This window comes from Erythranthe guttata, chromosome 11 (genome assembly GCF_056151865.1).
Source record: "Erythranthe guttata isolate IM_541 chromosome 11, IM_541, whole genome shotgun sequence".
In the NCBI taxonomy this organism is placed as follows: Eukaryota; Viridiplantae; Streptophyta; class Magnoliopsida; order Lamiales; family Phrymaceae; genus Erythranthe; species Erythranthe guttata.
The window spans coordinates 14,384,475-14,406,039 of record NC_142543.1 but is presented as its reverse complement, the minus strand read 5'-3'; the positions used below and the strand labels follow the sequence as shown (position 1 = coordinate 14,406,039).

Below are 21,565 nucleotides of genomic sequence, written 5' to 3'. Positions count from 1 at the left end.
CATAAATTAATTTTTAAAACTTGGTTTTTATTTTATTAAAATATTACAAATTTTATTAAAATTATCATATTTTTAATGTATTGATTGACAAAGCTTGTTACTTAATTATAATTATTATTATTTAAAATAATATAAATGAAAAGAAATAAGAAAATAATAAAAAATGAGAAGGGAACACATGGTCCCATCATATGCTCGTTAAACCACTGCTAACTGTGGCGAGGCATCTAGCAATTCTCCAAATTTGGGGAGTCACAAACAGCCATATTTGATATTTCACCACTGCAGCACCACTCTCTCCAAATTTTGGAGAGAGGTAAAAATCTAACACTAGCAATGCCTTTAGAGAGTCTAATGAAGAGTGGCCAAACAATATATCTTTGGGACTTTTTGTTATTTACTTTTGCACATGACATGAAGTTAACATTTGAATTTGGGTTCTTTTTCTTCATCTTTATGATGGCGGAGTTATTTAAAATTTTCTCTTCAATATGGCCATTTTTAATATCACGTATTTAAATTATTGTTTTTATTATTTTTGGAATTATACCCGTGCATCGCACGGGCAAAAATACTAGTTTAATATAAATTTAAGTATATTTCAAAATTGATGAGCCATTTGATGTTCGTCGTTGGAGTTGACTCTAAAGTTAGATAAGAGGGTTTTTAGTACCTTGAAAACAAAATGGTCTGAAAACAAAGTACCAATAACATTGTTCTGCTTGTAGTAATTGAGTTCTTAAAAAGGCGCTACCACTCATCAACTACCAAAGCATCACTTCTAACAAAAGTTAAAAGGAACAATGTAGTTTCCACACTGCTTGAAGAAAAGGCAAAAAAAAAAAAAAAAAGGAAAACTTTGTTCACACATTTGCCGGTCCTAAAACCAAGTTGCACTATCTTTATTTCCTTGGCATTACAAATAACTTATAATCTCGATATCTGAAGAGGAACGTTAGCCTCGACAAGATCCTCCCGACAGGCAACGACAGAAACTCTTTCCAGACCCCCGAGCCTCTGCATAAGATGCATTTGACAGTTTTCAGCAGCCATTATTCCAGCAGAATACGCGCCGTGTACCGATCCTTGATGATCAACGCTTACAGCTTCACCTCCAAAGAAAAGATTCCCCACTGGTGCACGAAGCCTGTCGTATATATCCTCTGTATTCCCCACAGCATCGTACGAATAGCATCCCAAAATGTTTGGATCTGTTCCCCAATGTGATACAAGGTACTGCACCTGTTGTAATAACATTTTTATAGTTAAATTAAAGAATCAAAATCGGTGTAATTTTGGACCCATCGATATTCCAGGAGAGAGCGGAAAATAAGAAACGGCAATTATGCATTATAATAATTAGGGTAAATTACAAAAACCCCCCGAACTTAGGGTAAATAACGAAAAACACCCCATCTATTCATAATTACCAAACTCGATCAACAGTTAATTAGAGGGGGATTTTGGTTATTACAGATAGGTGGAGATGGTTTTTTGTTATTTAGCCTAAATTCAGGGGGGTTTTCGTAATCTACCCAAATAATTAAAATTCCCAAGGACTTCCAAGAAGCTGCTATAACAATAGATAAAAGAATAAACTTACAGGGTTAGTTGCATCAGGAAACATTTGCTTAAGCTGTGACATTACAAAACCGACAGCAGCTTCATCTGATAGCTTCTCAAGGTCATCCGCAAGTGCTCCAGCTGCCATATAGACAAGGACGGGATTGCCTGTAGCCTTGTGGAGATTAAGAAAATAGCCACACGAATAAGACGTTTTCGCAACCACGCCCAAATATTCCACATTTGGCCAAAAAACATTATCAAATTTTAAGGCAATTTTATTCTCATTTCCCACACCAAGATCTGATATTGCAGACTGCTTCCACTCTGGCAACTTAGGCTCGAACTCAATCAAGTTGGATTTTAGAATTCCCAATGGCACTGTGACAATAGCAGCATCTGCAACGAAGTTTCTCCCATCTTCAAGTGTTACTACCACCTTCTTATACCCGTTCACAATTTTTACAACTCTGTATTTGAAATTAACAGGGAATTAATGCTGAGACCGATAAATCATTAATTTAAGGCAATTTTATTCTCGGTAGTTTCAAATCTAGTGAAACCGATAAATTCATGCTTGATCAAACAATCTAGTTATTTATTAAGAAAAACTAATCACGCAAAGTGCACGCATACCGGTGATTTAAGCGAATATCAATATCTCTTGAGAGGGCCTTTATGACTGGATCGTACCCTTGCACCATAAGCCCATGACCACCAGAAAGAACTCTCTCCTGAACACGAAGAAAAGTCAACAATGAGATCAACAAACAATAGTTGCATAAGTATCAGTCAAACTTGACCAAGACAAGCCCATTAACTACGAACCGACATTTGAATTATATGTTTACATAATGGAACATTTTCATTATTCTTTGGAGCGATCATCACATACAGCTGTAGTACACCTGATGTCCAATAACAGTAACTTAAGAAAATGTGAGCAGAAGCATGCATGCCCAATCATGCCAGAACATGACGTTATAAAATGAATAAATGGCTAGAAACATGTGATATTCAAATCCATGAAGAAATATTATCGAGGAAAGTATATATTAACTTCTCATTCAGCATAAAAAAATCACATTTGCATCGAATTTAATACAACTTCATCACTTTCTGGTGGCTCAAAAAAGATGTATCCAAAGTAAAAGCAGTTCACATAAAATATATTACAAGGAAAAATACATAAGAAAAAGTATATAAAACTTGCCTGGTCCCACGCTTTCAGAGATATCATGTCTGCATCAGCAGCAAACCAAGCCTCCATTCTACAAATGTACCACTGCAACACTTCACATGCGACGCCTTCTTGTCTGATGACACACAAATAACAACAGTTAGATATAAAATTCTATATTTAGAATTCGAACCTGAGAAACTAAAGCATTGAATTCTATCCGGTACCTTAAATCTGGATATCTATCCAGCACGATTGATATTGCTTCCTTCACAGATATGTCGTCGGTTTGTTCATCCCTCACTTTATCCGTCTACAAGAGAAAGCATTATCAGCATCCTTGTTGCATATAGAATGTTCAGTTCACTATATATTTAGAGATATTGCTTACCTCGTCAAGGATTTTCTGAAATGCAACTCCAACTTCAATAACCATTTTCTTGGGAACTTGATGTCCATTTATGTCAAAGAGTGCATAACTGCAAAAATCAAAACCAAAAATCAAAAAGTTGTACACTTTTGCTAATGCAGAAACAACCAGAAAGTTTTTCATATGCTCCTTATCAATGATTCAATTCTATTGAATTAAAAAAAAAAAGAAAAAAAAAAGAAGCTTAATGAACTTTCAAAAAGTAATATTCACGTATTAAAAAGAAACAATGTTAAAGTAATATCAAGCCATTAGGTGTGTAAAAAAAAAAAAAAAAAAAGGTCTATATTCACTCAACCAAACTTCAAGGACTATAGAACCTAGAAGAGGAATCAGATGTTAAGTTAGCCAGAACAAAGAGTCTACTAGTGGATAATACGACCAGCAGATATCAAACTAAATTAACCAATACGAGCAAATGATATATCTTGATACAGTTAAAACAGCAGCACAAAAATGTAGAACTGTTCCATACCTTTCCAAGTCGTGGTCATACAGAATGGAGTCATCACCACTTGTACGATACAACGTGAGCCCCAAACGACGTATCACGTGAGACAAAGGATTCTCATTGCAGACACCATGCAACCTGAATATTTTCAAACAAAACCCCAACATCTTGTAAGAATTATGATAACACACATAAAGACCAAGCAAAATACTGCACGGATAGCTTTTTCAGTATTGATTGTTAAGAAATCCAAATTCCTGCATGGAGCCAATCAAACGAGAGAACTTCAATTTATCGTCATATATGTAATCCTATGCCTCATGAAGACATGTTGGAGCTCCAAATTGATTAACAGGAAATGAAAAGGTGGATGCTTTGTGCATTTTCACATTATTATACATAGCAGTAGTGGTTCAAGATTAGATTTCCGAAATAGTTACTTGTAAGAAGGATATATTTTAAAGAAAACTTCCGTTGTAGGATTATTTCCTGAAACATAGGAGAAACAAGTCTGATACTCACTTGGTACTTCAACTGTTTTACACAGAAGCACTTCAAATTATAAACGAGACACAGAAGAAAATGTTAGATGCGGGAATGGATACAGTTTTACCAATAACATCTATTGGAAGCATAGTGATCCATTTTTCTGGAAATTATATTCAAGCAAGTATTTACTGACAAAAATCTTTATAATAGTTTATCCCTGAAAACAAATTAAGAGCTTACATCAAGCTGTATTCTTGGTCAGTTGATAAAATTATTAAACTGTTTCTCCAGTTGCTAAGAAGAAACAATTGTTTCTTTTAATTTTTTTCTTGGTGGGGTAGGTACGGAAGGGAAATTAAGGCCAGTCTAGAAAAATATGATTTTTTTTGAAACATAACATCAAGAGTAAACAAAGCAGTATAAAGTATCAAATCAAAACATGAGAATCACAGAACATATTTATCATTCAGAAAAAAATGTCTCGAAAAGGCAAAACATAAAATTACCAGGAAGCTCCCATGTCAACTGGGCAACCAAATGAGTAATCGGTGTGAATGCGCCCACCAATTCTATCTTGCGACTCCATCACGATCACCTGAATAAAAAAAATAGATCCACATCAGCAATGAAACATACATAAAACAACTCTAATGCTAACAACCATAGTAATGATTTCGGCATTATTAACCTTAAAAGATGCATTACGCAGCATGCGTGCAGCTGCAATCCCTGATATTCCTCCACCGATGACGATGACAGAAGGCAGTGCATTGTGTGGCCTCTCTACAAGGGAGCCGTAAATGCCTAACAGCCATAAGACAATTGGTTAAAAGCACGGTAACAAATATTTGCATCACTTTCCAAGAAACAAAAATAAAGTTGCAGCTGTTTTCTGCCTTTCACTACGAGAACAATTAAAAAAATTAACTCAAACGAGATATGTCGAGAGCTGGAATACTTTTATATGCCTACATTTTTAGCAGAGTTATTAACTGTGACAATGATATCTTCTTTCTTTAGCAAGCAAGGAACAAGGAAAGTAGTTGACAATCTACAATAATTTTCACAATGCCAATTTTTTTTTTTTTAAATTATATATAACTAATTAATTATAATAAACAAATAATCTGGCAAAATTTTATTAATAGTTTAATACCAAATAAAGGGAAGGGTGAGTGAAATTAAAACTTGTTTATCAGATGATCATCTAACAAAATTTAGTTTTACAATATCCAGATTATACAATCTCGTCCGAGAATAAAATTTTCAACACAATCAATAATTAGCAAATTAAATCTAATCAAATATTCTATAATCAATCAACAACCACATCAAACAGTAACACCATAAAAAATCATATCCAACCAAACAGCAAAAATTCAGAAAAAAAAAAACCACTTACAAAAAATAAAAAAGCTGAGTTTCAACACTAACCATCAAAAAACTCGCCGGAGATCGAATCGTCGCCATATTTGACTTCCATTAATCGACAACTGAAAATACCTATCTCTCTCTCTATCTCTACCTCTCTCTCTCACAAACAAATTCAGAGAACCCTAACTGGGAATGAAAATTGATGGAGAACCAAATCTGATCTTACCAACAACAATTTTTCAAAAAAAAAAAAACGAAAAATTACGGGTGTATAGGAATCGGAAAATTAGAAATCAATTGGGAAGAATGAAAGAGGAGGAAAAGCAAAAGTCCGGCAATGAGGCGGCTGAGACTGGAAGCGCAGCGGAGGTTATCGTCAAACAAGCTCATAATAATCATAATAGCAACAATTGCAGGAGCTGCATTCACGGCAACAACCAGAAGATTCAATTACACCAACCGATGAATTCTTCGTCCTCGGTTGCATAGATTGGCTCTCCCCCTACTTTCTCTCTCTCTCTCTCTCTACCACCGTCTGTCTCTCTCTCTCTCTCTAGAAATTTGTTTGTTAGGCAGAAGAAAAAAGGCTGGTTGTCCGGATTAACTTAAAGAGGAGACGTAGGGGTACGCGGTTTGTTGTTTGTGCATGATATTTTTCTGTTCGGCTAGGGGTAAATTCGGGATTTTTATTGTTAGATGAATTGAATATACAGGTAGGATCCAGAGACCAACCAAGTGCCCATTATCTGCTCCGGGTAGATACTTTCGGCTTTTTGAATTCCGTATTAGAGTTCTACTCAACTTGCACTTCCCTTTTCATTTTCTTTTTATTCCGAAAAAAAGCCCAGGTAAATTCCACTTTTTCACTTTACTTTGGTTCGATATTACTTTACATTTTCTACTCTCAATTGCATCGATTTGCCTCATGAACTTGAAGGATTGTTTCGACGTGGCCATCGCCGTTAGTTTTCAGACCTTTGACCTTAACACCGTTTGATCTAATTCTGAAAATTACAAAAAAATCACCCCTCCCAGTTTAAATAATTATTAAAAAATTAAAAAATAAAAAAAAATGTGGTTGTCGACGTGGACTATGTTTTCTCGTTGTCTTGAATTTTTTTTTTTTTTTTAATTTTTTTTAATAATTATTTAAATGGAATCGCGTTTTGGTAATTTCAAAGCTTAGATCAAACGGTGTTAATGTCAAATGTCTCACAACTAACAGCGAGGGCCATATAGAGATAATTTTTCAAGTGCAGGGGGGCAAATTCGATGCGATCGAGAGCAGAAGGAAGTAAAGTGATACCGAGCCAAAGTGCAAGGAGAAAAGTGGAAGTTACCCAATTAACACTACTTTAGTATTGGGGCTCTTTGAGGAAAACTCCTCAAACGTGGGTCTATTGGAATTTGGAACAAATCCAATGTTAAATATTAAAATTGAATTATAAAATATTTATTTAATACTTGAAATAATATTTTAAAATTCATTTAAAATTTATCTACTCAAACCATAGTTATCAAATTAATTATTAATTGGAAGTGTGTGGGTGATTTTATTTGTAATTATCACATGTCAACAGTCGATTGAGTCCACAATGATATCTGTGTGTTCTTTCTTTGTTTGATTTATCTATATGGCTTGTTACTGTCCGTGGACTTAAATTCACAACATTTATTTTTAAATTACAGAAATTAAATTACATAATTTAATATAGAATTAAAGATTGGGCAAATGGCAAAAAGGCCCATCACATGGTACTTAAATGCATTTTAGTCCACAAAAAAAAACAGTTTCTCAATTAAGCCCATCCCCATGTCTTTAGTCTAAAATAACCTCAATAATATAATTCTTAACAATTCCACCCATTATGCTCTAACTTCCTTAATATTACACATTGACCCCGGATTTAAACAAATATATCACATTAACCCCCAAAACTTTTTTTTTTCAGAAAATAATTTTTTTTCTGAAATGTTTTTTTTCCGGCCAGATTCCGGCGTTGACCGCCGGAGACCGCCGGTCTCCGGCGTTGACTTTTTTTTTTTTTTAATTTTTTTTTTCCTGAATTTTTTTCCGGCCGGTCAACCACCGTTGACCGCCGATCTTCGGCGTTGACTTTTTTTTTTTAATTGTTTTTTCTTAGAAAAAAAAATTTTAATTAATATTACTGTCTTCACTACTAAATTACTGTCTCTGACAGTAATATTACTGTTTGGGACAATAATATTATGAATATTATTTTTCCGAACAGTAATATTATTAATATTATTGTCTAAGACAGTTAAATTACTGTTGGAGACAGTAATTTAACATCCAAGACAGTAATATTAATTAAAATAATTTTTTTTGTAAGGAAAAATATCAAAAAAAAAAAAAAGTCAATTAACAGTTAAATTACTGTCTCCGACAGTTAAATAACTGCTGGAGACAGTAATTTAGCAACGAATACGTAATATTAATTAAAAATATTTTTTTCAAGAATAAAAAAGTCAATTAACAGTTAAATTATTGTCTCCGACAGTTAAATAACTGATGGAGACAGTAATTTAGCAACGAATACAGTAATATTAATTAAAAATATTTTTTTTAAAAATAAAAAAGTCAATTAACAGTTAAATTACTGTCTCCGACAGTTAAATAACTGCTGGAGACAGTAATTTAGCAACGAATACAGTAATTTTAATTAAAATATTTTTGAAGAAAAAAAAAAACAGTCAATTAACAGTTAAATTACTGTCTCCGACAGTTAAATAGCTGCCGGAGACAGTAATTTAGCAGCCAAGACAGTAAAATTAATTAAAATATTTTTTTAAGAAAAAACAAAATTATTAAAAAAAAAAAAGTCAACGACGGAGACCCGGCGGTCAACGGCCGTTGACCGGCCGAAAATATTTTCAGGAAAACAAAAATTCAAAAAAAAAAAAAAAAAAAAAATTCAACGCCGGAGACCGGCTGTCTCCGGCGGTCAACGCCGGAATCTGGCCGGAAAAAAAATATTTCAGAAAAAAAATTTATTTTCTGAAAAAAAAAGTTTTGGGGGTTAATGTGATATATTTGTTTAAATCCGGGGTCAATGTGTAATATTTTAGAAGTTAGAGCATAATGGGTGGAATTGATAAGAATTAGGGTTAAAATTGGGGTCAAAATTGAAATTAGGGTTAAAATTGGTTAATTGATGAAATTGGGCTAAATTGGGGTGTAAATTATGAAATTGGAGTTGAATTGGGTTTCAATGAATTGGGGGTAATTTTGGTACATATAAAAGAATTTTCCTTATTTGCAAATAAGTTTGAATGGGGTGGATTTATTTGAAAGACAAAAAAGTTGGATGTCCCTCTTTTAATAAGTGTTCTTGTCATGGGCTTTTTTGTGATTACCCCTTAAAGATTTGATGACTCCCAAATCTTGAACGAACTTAATGGTAAGAATACGATAAAGTTAAGATATTAACCTTATAAAATCTAAAGAATAAAGCTTTCAACACCAAAGCCATCTTTACTTTTTCTATCATTGGGTGCCCTCATTTGTTTTTTGGTTTCATGACAATGATTGATATAATGTTGTTTAAGTTATATTCTATTACCAAAGTATCAAAATGGGCCTACAAATAGTCACTTTGTTGTAAAACATTGAAAGTTCAGAGTGAATAATTCAAAATCCGCATATTGACCAATCCGGCCCAACCCGTTGACCATAGACCCGTGAATTGTCTCATGGACGAAGGATCGGTTACGGGTTACTAACTATCCCACACAGCCGTCGGTATGCCCGCTCGTCGGGCTGCTAATTTCCTTGTCTTGCCAGCCGGTCGTGCCACGCATGTCGATTATAGCCCCATGCTTGTCTGCACCGGCGGAACATGTAAGGGGCATGGGCGGACCGTTGACCCCCAAGAATTTTTTTTTTTAGATATTTGGTACTAAATTTTTTGAATATTATTTTTGACCCCCCAAAGTTTTTGTAAATATTTATCTTGACCCATTATATTTTTGGTTTTTTCTCCAAAATCTTATATAAATTATAGATAAATAATCATATTTAATATAAAATATAAAATAAGATGGTTAAAACTTGTATTAGTTTAAATAAAATTTATGAATATTACTTATTTTTGAATTTTTTTATCTAACGCCTTCAAAATAAAAGATGAGATCGTGCCATGAATCTCCGAAATATTATGTGCAGCTATTATTAGAATAATTTGAATTAATTTAGATTTTTTTATGATGATTAAAATATGATATATATATATATATATATATATATATATATATATATATATATATATATATATATATATATATATATATATATATATATATATATATATATATATATATATATATATATATATATATATATATATATATATATATATATATATATATATATATATATACATTATATATATATGATATTTTAATTAAAAATTAGGTATATAAACTTATTTTTTGCAATGTTTTAGTTAACCCAAAATTTTAGTTAGCCCTCCTACATTTTAATCCTGGTTCCGCTCCTGCTTGTCTGTATTGGCTGCCGAGCAATGCCCATGCCACCCACAAGTCTTGCCAATGATTATTTATGTCATTTGCTGAGCCACGCCCGTACCAAACGCCGAGTACTGCCTAGACTCTCTCGTGCCACTTGTCGAGTAACGCTCGTGCCAAGTGCCGAGCATTGCAGAGACTTTCTTGTGTCATCAGTAGGGCTGTGACTGGGCTGGGTCGGTCGATTACCAGCCTAAAAACCGACCCATCCGTCAAACCATTTTTACTCAAATTTGAAAACCATTGCCGACCCAACCTTTGTGGGTCGGTTGATGGTTGGCAACCGAATGTTTGGTTCCGGAATGGGTCGGTTGATGGTTTATACCCGCCACCTAGTTCACTTAAAAAAACAAAAAAATTGGAGTAAAAATATCCACATTCTGCGTAATGCCCGGTGCGATCATCATTTATCAGTTCAAAATAATTAATAACAATTTAACGAGAAAATATAATTAGGAAATTCAAAGTAATTTCAAACATACACAAGAGATTTAGTGGAGTTTTGTGGGTTTTTTGTTTAAGCTTGGGTATAAAGAAACTGGTAGAAAATTTATGTCAAATTTTGTTCCTTTGTTGATTGTTTTTAAAATTTAAAATACTAATTTTTTTGATAATTTCAATAACCACTTATGAAAACACGGCCTTTATTTTATATTTTTAATAAAATTTTGATAGTATAGTTGGATGACCGATAATTATCGGTCAACCAACTTTTGATAATATTAGAAACCACCAACCGATCCATTATAGATGGGTTGGTCGAAATTTTCGACCCGATCCAATGGGTCGGTTAAAAATTGATTATCCGCCTAAAAATATGGTCGGTAATGGGTCGGTTGGTGGATAAAAACCAACCCAGTCCCAGCCCTAGTCATCAGCCAAATACTCTCTTGATCACCGCTCCCACTCGAATCAAGCCGTTCCTTTCTTTGCCCAACACTTGACCACTCATTGGCCAATGTATGATTATTTTATGCTAACCCTCACTTTGGCACTCTTTTCTTCGATCATGAATCGACCATACTCGAGTCATAATCGATGTCACCATCTAAAGGGCTACCAGAATCCCAATATGCTAAGGCCGCTCCGATAAGGGCAACTTAGATGCTTGCCTAGGGACCCTATCTATCTGGGGCTCCATTTATTATATTATATTATATTATATTTGTATTATATTATATTGTGTTTACATATATAATAAAAATACGATTGTTAGTTATATGTCCAATAATGAACATAATACTTTAATATGTGGGGTCCCATGTCTTTTTTCTTCAATTGGTCTTAACATTTGTTTTGAGTGGTGCTATTTTCACCTTCAAATTATTTTAACTCACCATCAAATTTATATAAAATAGCATAAATATAATTGAAATCTTTAATCCATCATTTTTCCTTATATTAACTTAATCCTTTGTTCCAAGTTTTTCTTTTTCCAATGAAATATTTGTTACAAGATATTTAAAACTTGCATATCAGATGACCTACGGATTACGTAACTTATGTTGATGCAATAAAGCGTTTCATCCAATTTTGCGCAACAAAATTGTGAACTTAAAATTTATATAATTAGCCGACAAATGATCCTTCCACAAATTAAACTTAAAGGATAAAACGAGAATCTAATAATCATCCCGTTTGAATTAGTTTATGAGCCGATTGCGCTGAATGAAAGATAACCATTTTTTTATTTTGTTTTTTCTACACAAGCGCTCTTAATTTATTTCTTAAAAACCGTGAATTCTTGCTCTTTTCGACCTTTGGATATGTTTTTCTCTGATGTATATGTCGTTCGCTTAATGTGGAGTGGGTGGAATTTTGTGGTAAAGATTCTAGTGGAATGGTGGAGTGTTTTGTGAATATTCTAATTAGTTTGGTGGTGGATGGTTTATGAATTTATAGAGAATAAATAGGAAAAAAGGTAGAAAGCGATAAAATAAAAAATATATTTTATTTGGTGGAAAAATAAAATATTTTGAGTATAGAAATACCAGGTCTCTTTGTTTTTTTGGGCAAATGACAAATATGCCCATGACGAGGGATTAAATGCACATAGGTTCAGACAAAAAGCAGTCTCGCAAATAAATACATCCCATGTCTTTTGACTAAAATACCGCTCATAATATAATTTTCATCAATTCCATCCATTGCACTCTAACTTCATCAATGTTGCATATTTACCTCGGATTTGAACAAATATATCTATCACATTAGCCCCCATTTTCCATAATTTTTTGAAAAAAATATATAGTTTTTTTTAAATAATTTTTTTTTCTGAAATTTGTTTTTTTCCGACAGATTCCGGCGTTGAATTTATTTTTAAGAATTTTTTCGCCCCATCAACCGTCGTTAACCGCGGTCTCCGGCGTTGATTTTTTTTCCTCTCTAAATTACTATGTTAGCAACAAAATTATTGTCAAGGACAGTAATATTACTGTCTCAGACAGTTAAATTATTGTCTCCGACAGTAATATTACAGGACAAGACAGTAATATTAATTAAAATATTTTTTTTATTATGAAAAAATAAAGTTTTCAGAAAAAAAAGAAAAAAAGGTCAACGATGGTTGACCTACTGGAAAAGAAGTTCAAAAAAAAAAAAACCTTAATGAGCAATACAGTTTCTGATGTACCATAATCTGGTATGCACAAGCCAAAAAGCACATCTTTATGATCATTTTGTTTCAAAATGTGGAGCTCGAATGGGATATATAAAACGGATACAAATTTGAGAATCTCCATATAATTTAGAAAATTCCTCTAAATTTGAAAATTTATAATTGATGGGTGATTGTGATTAACTAAACAAGAGGGGGTTTTCGTAATTTGATCATATTTTATAGTTGTTGTAATTTACCCATAATATAAATATAAGGGCCCCTTTTTTTTCTGTTCTTTTCTTTTTATTTTTTGTGTAGGGTCTCCAATATGCTAGGGCCCCATAGAACGTCGGTATATTCATTTCCTCGATATAATTATTAATTAAGCTAAATAGTTAGGTCATCAATGAAATATTCATTTCCTCGATACAATTAAGCGAAATAGTTAGGTCATCAATGATCAATGTAACACTAATCAGTAATCTGCAATTATGTTATATTTTTTTTCTATTTTTTTAATGAGCAATTAGGTTCATTACATCATTGTTTGCGTCATCACTAAACAACAAAGTTAACCAAATTTTCAACTTTTTGTATTATTCTCTTTGCTAATTGAAACACTTTTTATTATGGGATAGTTCTTGTTTGGTTAGTAGCATTAGATTAGTTAAGTAAATTTCTAATTAATCAATATTAGAGTCATTTTCTTTTTGTAATTACGGACCGATTCGAAACGTTATTACACTAACCAAACATTCAATAAAGTTCAACCATTTAACTAACATGGTCAGCCTTAATATTCAAATCAACAAGTGCACGATATACTTTTGATATGCCTAATCGGGTCAACCCAATGAGCCTATAATTTTTTTATCTATCGGGCAACGAACCCAATTTTAAATATCACTACAACGATGGTCTAATCACCTTCAAATAAGGTTTGAGCCCGACAATTTCCACTAATTAACTTCAGCCCAATGAACGAGGTATAAATAAAGATTACAACTCAATCTGTTAAGGTGCGTTCAATATTCGAACAATACAACTACTTGTTCGTATTCTATCAACGACTTTTGTAATCCACACGTCTGACTTGAGCGTTAAAGGGGTTTCTGCCGAATCAACCCCCGACTTAGTTTACGTGTTCTCTGATTACAGGTATCTCAGGGTCATCAAGCTCGTGAGTCAATGATCATCTTTGCTCTTCCAGCTCATCTTACTTCAACTACATCAGGTAATCTATCTCTAGCATCATCAACTCTGCATTTGACGTGATATACTTATAGAGCAATTATTTCCTCTTGTATTTAATTGTGTCCGTATAGAATATTGGCTATGTTTATTATATTATTCCCGTCATTTTCCTAAATGAAATTATATTTGTTAAAAAAATACAAAAAATCTAAAAAAACTTTTCAAAATTTCTCTCTACGGGCACGACACAACGACGATGCGGGAGGAATAGAAACTGGAGCATCGTGCGTTCGAACTCACTCGGCATTTTAGAAGACATAATTTATTTTTGAATGCAAGCTTTGCTTGGAAAACATGATAGGTCATGGAAAGCAAGTCGTCGCCATTGCTTTAACCACAGACTTAACTCAACCCGCTCAATGTATGTATCGGTGCTGACTATTTGGACTTTCCTAGTACACAAACCATGGGGAAGAACGTCTTCTTCTGGAATTAGGCGACCGAAATTCTAACATTTAAATTATTCAAAAATAAAATGTTCACTAAAATAAGCAGATATCACTTCATTTTTCAGATATTCTTCTAACATATATTTTACAATATTTTTATACGTGATTTGACCTATACGTTTTAAATTATCCTCTTTCGAAAACAATCAAGCACTACTTTATATTTCAAAGTTTTCTATCAAAAACAACTTTTCCCAAAATGAAACTATTGACCAAAAAGTTATAATCACACATAGATTATAAAATTAAATGGGTTTCTAAATTTGATTTTAGATAACCATTTAAAGACTTAAAACTTAAGAGAAAAGTCATCTCAGTGAAAAGATCTATCAAATTTAAGCAATAAATTTTTTTTTTTATTATAACAAAATATTGGATAAATAATTGAATAATTTATTCCAATGTCAAACAAACACAACTTTAAAATATGTATCCAAGGCCAACCCTATGGTTTAGCAGCCCTCGAGGGCAATTATAAATTGAGGCCCCATGTTATTGAAATTTTCTATTTTATGTATAAAAAAAAGGAAAAATATTATATTATGTAGGTTACAACTCTTATAAGAAAATTAGTTCATCAATAATATAGAAAAATGCATTTTATCGGGATGTCATAATTGTTAGAGCATCTCCAACAGCTATATCATTTGCTATAATTTTACCACTTATGTTATAATTTGGCCGAAAAATAAGCTTCAGCAGTTGTTGTAAATTTTAAACCGCTTGTTAAATTTTGAGTCTGGTCTCTCAAATTTGAGAAGCCAACAGCTATATCATTTTCTATTTATAATTGTTTAAATCAAATTTATATTGATTTTTTTTTTGGTAGATTATCAATTTTAAAATTTAATTTTCATTTATTATATAATTAAATATATGGAAGATAAATTTTTTTTTTATCACGCATAAACAATTATGTTGGAATAAGTAGAAATGTTATAAAGTGATGTATGTACTATGTACAGGTAATGTTCTAAGAATATAGACAACTACTGTTGAAGTAAATTACAAAAAGTGGTGTGTTATAACACCGTTCACTGAGTTATAATTTAAGATAAAAAAAAAATATATTAAATTATTGGTATGCAACAAATTAAAATGGTGGCTGACTACATCAAGATGTATCGATTGGTATATTCCACATGCATCTCAATAATGAAAAACTATTTTATTACATACCATGTGCTACTGACGCAGAATTTTTTTGAAATTCTTCAGCCCCAATAATTCTCCCAATTGCGACATTTTCTTTTTGATAAGACTCCCAATTCCGACATAAGGGAATAATAAATGGGGAAATATGCAATACACCCCTTATTTGGAAAATATTTTGAACTAAACCCAATTGACTTTAAAGACTTTTCCCATAGCCCATAATCCAATCTAAATTAGTGAGACACCCTTACCAGCCATGATAAGACTAAAATGCCCCTATGTGTTAGGGTTTTAACCTAATACAATTTTATTTCTCTCTTTCATTCTCTCCTCTTTCTCTCTGTTCTCTGTTCTCGCTATCTCTCGTTCTTTTGTTCACAGTTCTTTTTTTTTTTTTTTTTCTTTTTCCTTCTTCTTCAGTTCTCGCTCTCCCTCTCTCTCTCTGTTTCAGTTCTCGCTCTCCCTCTCTCTCTCTGTTTCATTCTCCCGTTCTCTCTATGTTCACAGTTCTATTTTTTTTTTCCTTCTTCTTCAGATCTGTAAAACCGCCGATATCCTTCAAACGCCGTCGGCCGAAACTCGTTGCAGGGGCCCAGGCCCTCCTCTGCCGATGTTGGAGATCATCTCCCCACTCGTCGAACACCACCACATCGACGCCTGATAAACACCATATCTCGACGCTGAATACCAATATATATTATATTAATTGGTAAATTTTATTTTTTTATTTTTCTCGAATTAATTGTCGAACTAGCAATATAATATGTTATGGATCTGAATTTCAGATCTATTATTTGTTTGTTATGAAAGAATACATTGAGTTTCAATTATTCTTGATTTTATAAATTTTTGTGTTATTTTGCATATTCTGAATGTTTAGATCTGGAAAATCCATTTAGTTACGAGATTAGTCGGTTGTAGTGCAATGTATTTTACAGAGTAGTCACGTTTGACAGAGTAGTCATGTTTAAAAACTTAGTTATATGTGTTTTTTTTTTTTTTTTTGTAGTGCTGCATATGTTCAACAGTGTAGTCATATTTAACAGAGAAGATCAAACGGAAGATTAAGTGAAGTCGGTGCAACCGAGTTGGATACCGCAACAAAAAAACATGTTCGATGGCCATTGTTGAATGATCACATTAGTTATTTTTGTTTTTTCGTAGTCATTTTTTTTTTCTTTTTGCAATGTATTTTGCTGTTAATATTGCAAGTTTTTTCAAGTGCTGATTACTTGTAGTCACATTACGCAGTTGCTAGTCATATAATAGTCATATTTCCACTATCATGTTCAGTATGTTATACAAACTGTAGTCACATAATAGTCATATTCATGTTTCTACTGTCTGTTAATTATAATGTTTTACAAAGCACAGTCACATTCACATAGTAGTCATATTCTTACTGTTATATTAATAATTATGCTTCTACAATATGTTAATTACACTATTATACACAGCGTAGTCACATAATAGTCATATTCAACTATAGTCATATTCGGAGTTGTAAATCTGTCGAGAAAAAAAAAATCAAATTTTTGTTTAAAAAAAATTAAAAAAATATATTTTTTTATTAAAAAAATATATCTTTTTATTAAAAAAATATTAAAAAAATAATAAAAAAGTGGCTATAAAATCCGAAAATAATACAAAATAATAAATAAAAAAAAATCCTATTTTTTGATTTGGTAGCAATTTTTTAGAAATTTGGAAGTAGATTTTTAGGAATTAGATTATTGTTATGGAAAGAGTGAAAAAAGGAATAATTGAGACTAATTATGTTAATTGACATAAGGGTAGAATTGGAAATACAAATTCTAGGGGGTTATCACAAAGAAAGATTTAAGGGTTGGACATATCACCATTTATGGTTTATTGCTAATGACCCCATAATAAATTGGTACTTATATTTAATTAACAGAAAATTAAATATGTTGGGTTACCTAATTTTATTTTCTCCAACCTATAGTGGTCAAATTGAGTGGGCGGCTTTCAATTTTCATATAACATAATTAAAAAATAATTATGTAGGTATTTCCATGATTTTCAGTAATGAATACTGAATAATATTAATTAGATTTTGCGGATATCAATTCTAGTTATTTACTTGCTCAAAATTTTGGAGTGGTGTAATTTTTACCGATGAAATAACTCAATTCGTCACCAAAGATTATAAAATATGATAAATACTCCTTAAATTTATAATTCACCACCCTTTATTATATTGGGGTTTTTGTGAATAAGCCCCAACCAAGGTTGTTTATATTCTAGGTTTAGGGGTTATATCTCTTTCACCAATAAGCCCATCTATTTAATATTTATTACAAATAAAGGAAATATTCATGTATATGCCAATATTACCCTCAACCATTTATACTCAATTCTTAATTGTAACCCCAATTTAATTAATTTTGTCCACAAAAATCCAATTTTGACCACAAAATTTCAATTGACTTTTTTTTTGGAGCATACTTTAATATGCTCCAATTTCATCCTTAACTTAATTTAATCTCAATTTGAGCCCAAATTTCACAAATTATTCAATTTTGACCCAAAACATTTTTCATCCTTAACGCGTTGACTTTTCAAAATTTTTTTCGCCGGTCTCCGGCGTTGACTTTTTTTTTCTTTTCTTTTCTTTTTTTCTTTTATTTTCTTCCGGATTTTTTCGCCGGTTTCCGGCAGTCTCCGGCGTTGATTTTTTTAGTGTTTTTTTTTGTTTGATTTTTTTTTTTTACGTCCGCCGCTAAACGTTGACCGTAATTGTGCTGTCACTGACAGTAAATTATACTGTCAATGACAGTTAATTAACGTAATTGTACTGCCGTTGACAATACATTTATGTAATTGTGCTGCCGTTGACAGTAAATTAATGTAATATTATTATTTTTTATTTTTTGTTTTTTATTTATTTTGTTTGATTTGTTGACAAGTCAACGTAATTATATTACTGTCGTTGACAGTAAAATAACTGTAAACACAATAATATTATTGTCAACAACATCAATATTATTATTTTTTTGGGTTTTTTGTTTTGTTTGAGTTATTCATGGAGTAACGTAATAATATTACTGTCTATTATTTGTAATATTACTGTAAACACAATAATATTACTGTGGTTGACGGTAATATTACTGTTGTTATAGTAATATTGCTGTCAACCACATCAATATTATTATTTTGTTTGGATTTTTTGTTTGTTTGAGTTATTCACGGAGTAACGTAATAATATTACTGTCTATTATTGTAATATTAATGTGGTTGACGGTAATATTACTGTTGTTATAGTAATATTACTGTCACTCACAGCAATATTAATTCTTTTGGTTTTTTTTTATGTTTATATTTGTTGAACGGTCAACATAATAATATTACTCTATTACACAATAATAATGAGTTTTGTTGTGTTAATATTACTGTGCTAGAGATTAATATAGCAATATTACTGTGTTAAACTGTAGTTTAGTTAATTTTACTGTGTTTAACAGTAATATAGTTAATATTACTGTCAATCACAGCAATATTGTTGTTTAAACGAAAAAAAAAGTTACAGAAAAAAAGAAAAAAAAAATCGAAAAAGTCAACGCCGGAGACCGGCGAAAAAATCCGGGAGAAAAAAAAATTAAAAAGTCAACATCGAAATCGGGCGGGAAAAAAAAAGTTTCTGAAAATTTTTATTTTTTTGAAAAAAAAAACGTTTTGGGCCAAAATTGAATAATTTGTGAAATTTGGGTCAAATTGAGTCTAAATAAAGTTAAGGATGAAATTGGAGCATATTAAAGTATGAGGGGTTATTTTAGTCCTTTACAAAAATCAGGACCATGTGTGGACTTATTGGTTAATGAGTTTTTTGTCTGGATCTCTTTATAAATAAGTACCCATTGATGGACTTATTTGTAAAGACCCCTATTATATTTACTTAATCTTCACCTGTTCTAAGTTATTTCTATTTTTTTTTTATTGTTAATTTTTTTAATTTTTTTCTTAATTTTTAATTTTTTTTTTGCGACAAAATATTTATTACAAAATATTTAAACTTCCATATCAGATGATACTACAAATTATGTATTTTTTTTTAGGAAACGAAATTATATAAGGCCAAACTAGCCAGTTCAGGGCCTTCCATTCAAACAATCTTAATTTATTTCTCAAAAAAAGTAAATTTCTGGTTTTTGACCTTCAAATATGTTTTTCTCTGTCGAAAGTATTAAGCACTTAAAGTGGAGGGATGAGATTTCCAGTGAAAATGGGGTTTGGCGGGAGGGGGTGTTGGGTTATAAATATTTTTATTTCTTATTTTTTTTTAAATTAGTTTATAAATATTTTAATTAGTTTAGTGGTAGATGGCTTACAAAATTTATAAAAATATAGGTGAAAGAAGAAGAAAGGGGTAAAATGGGAAATATATTTTTTTATGGTGAAAGAAAATATTTTAAAAGCGAAAATAGCACGTCTCAAATTTTATGAATTAAATTGAATATAAGTTAATAAGTTATCTCTGAAATGGGGTATTACGGAGATGACTTAAGTAGTTAAGGTCCAAACACACTCATGTGTCGCCGCCGTTGTCTTACCGACGAGTCGAGTTTAAGCTTGTGTTTCCAAAATAATATCAATTGTGCGTCGATCGTATCTCTAATTGGATCTGATTTTTTAAAATTTAAATATTTAGCCCAAACCCAATAATTTTTTTAGTCCAAATCAAGTAAATAATTAAATTGGCTCAAGTCCAATTAATTATCTTCAGTCTTCACCAATGTAGTCTCCTATCAAATTATCTTTGAAGGGACAGTAAACTAGAATTCTTTTTTTTAGCTACATATAATAAAATTCTATATTATCATTAGAGCATATTTTTTATTCTTTGGTTAATATTGTAATTGTTTTTAGCTACATATAATAAAATTATATATTATCATTAGACCATATTTTTTATTCTTTGGTTAATATTGTAATCCAGTAAATTGTCTAATTAATTGAGAAATAAAATTCAACAAATTGGATAAATAGTAGACAAATTAGACAACAATTAAGTGTTACATGGACAAATATAAAGATATTTAAACATGATTATACACAATTTATATATCCTAATAACATAATAAAATTTTAATAATAATAAGATCATAATGCATAAAAATCCTTATAAAATACAAATAAAAAGCAAATATTTTGAATTTAAATTTATTCTTGAACATTGCAAGTATATATCATTAGATTTTTTAACAATAACAATTAACATAAACATAATAGAGCATAATTTTTTTTTTATTAATAATCCAACTATTATTTTGAAAAAACAAGTATAAAAAAATATATATATCAATTTTTGACCGATTTTGACCACCAAAGTTTGACCCGCCTCAAATGTTTGACCATCTCGAATCGCTTCAACCCGCCTCGGACTGTCTAAAAACCACAGGCTAAAAATCGACTTTTCAAATATTTACACCAAAATCGTAAAGGTTTCGGACAACCTCCGCCTCAGAGACCGATTAATCGGCCGCCTTGGGCCTTGGCCGATTTTTAGAACACTGATTTTTATTCCTTTGGACTTCCAATATGATTTTGTATTTGGAGTGAAACTACTTGTACCATTTGACATAATTCTATGTTCTTGCACTTGTTGGGCCGCTGTTGGGCTAAATACCTACACGTAAGTGGGCGTATCGCAAACAAGTAATAATAGTAGACTCGTAAGAGTTGGATGTCGATTCCACAAGGAATACTCAAATTAACTAATCCTAAGTACCAAATTCTAACAATTATGATTTTTATCCAGCCTACGCAAGGTTGTCAACTCTAATCAACTAAATAAATAAACTAATTATGATAGCAAATAAACACGAGAGAATATCAATAAAAACGGATCTAGGATTTTATCTTCCCCTATGTGATAATTCTTCACCCAATTAAATCTCTATTATGCAAGTTACGATTCCTGATTATTAACCCGAGACACTAAATTACTCATAACCCGTTGTCGCGTGTATTATAAGTCTATTATTCACAAATAGTTCACTATATGTCTATGCAAACCAATTATGAATAAATCATTAACTAACAAGTCTCGTAA

The 21,565-nt window shown here is 31.5% G+C and overlaps 1 protein-coding gene across 1 annotated transcript; it reads right to left on the bottom strand.

Annotated features, from left to right (window-relative positions):
* Nucleotides 1-663: 663 nt before the first annotated feature.
* LOC105961838 (putative polyamine oxidase 4) lies at nucleotides 664-6,316 on the bottom strand. The gene is made up of 10 exons (XM_012986102.2): nucleotides 5,548-6,316; nucleotides 4,802-4,917; nucleotides 4,620-4,708; nucleotides 3,649-3,762; nucleotides 3,135-3,222; nucleotides 2,971-3,056; nucleotides 2,777-2,879; nucleotides 2,200-2,297; nucleotides 1,604-2,033; nucleotides 664-1,242 (listed from the first exon to the last, which is right to left on the bottom strand). Exons 1-10 carry the CDS (start codon nucleotides 5,594-5,596, stop codon nucleotides 928-930), a joined length of 1,488 nt encoding a protein of 495 aa, XP_012841556.1. The 5' UTR covers nucleotides 5,597-6,316; the 3' UTR covers nucleotides 664-927.
* Between the last annotated feature and the right edge of the window lie 15,249 nt (nucleotides 6,317-21,565).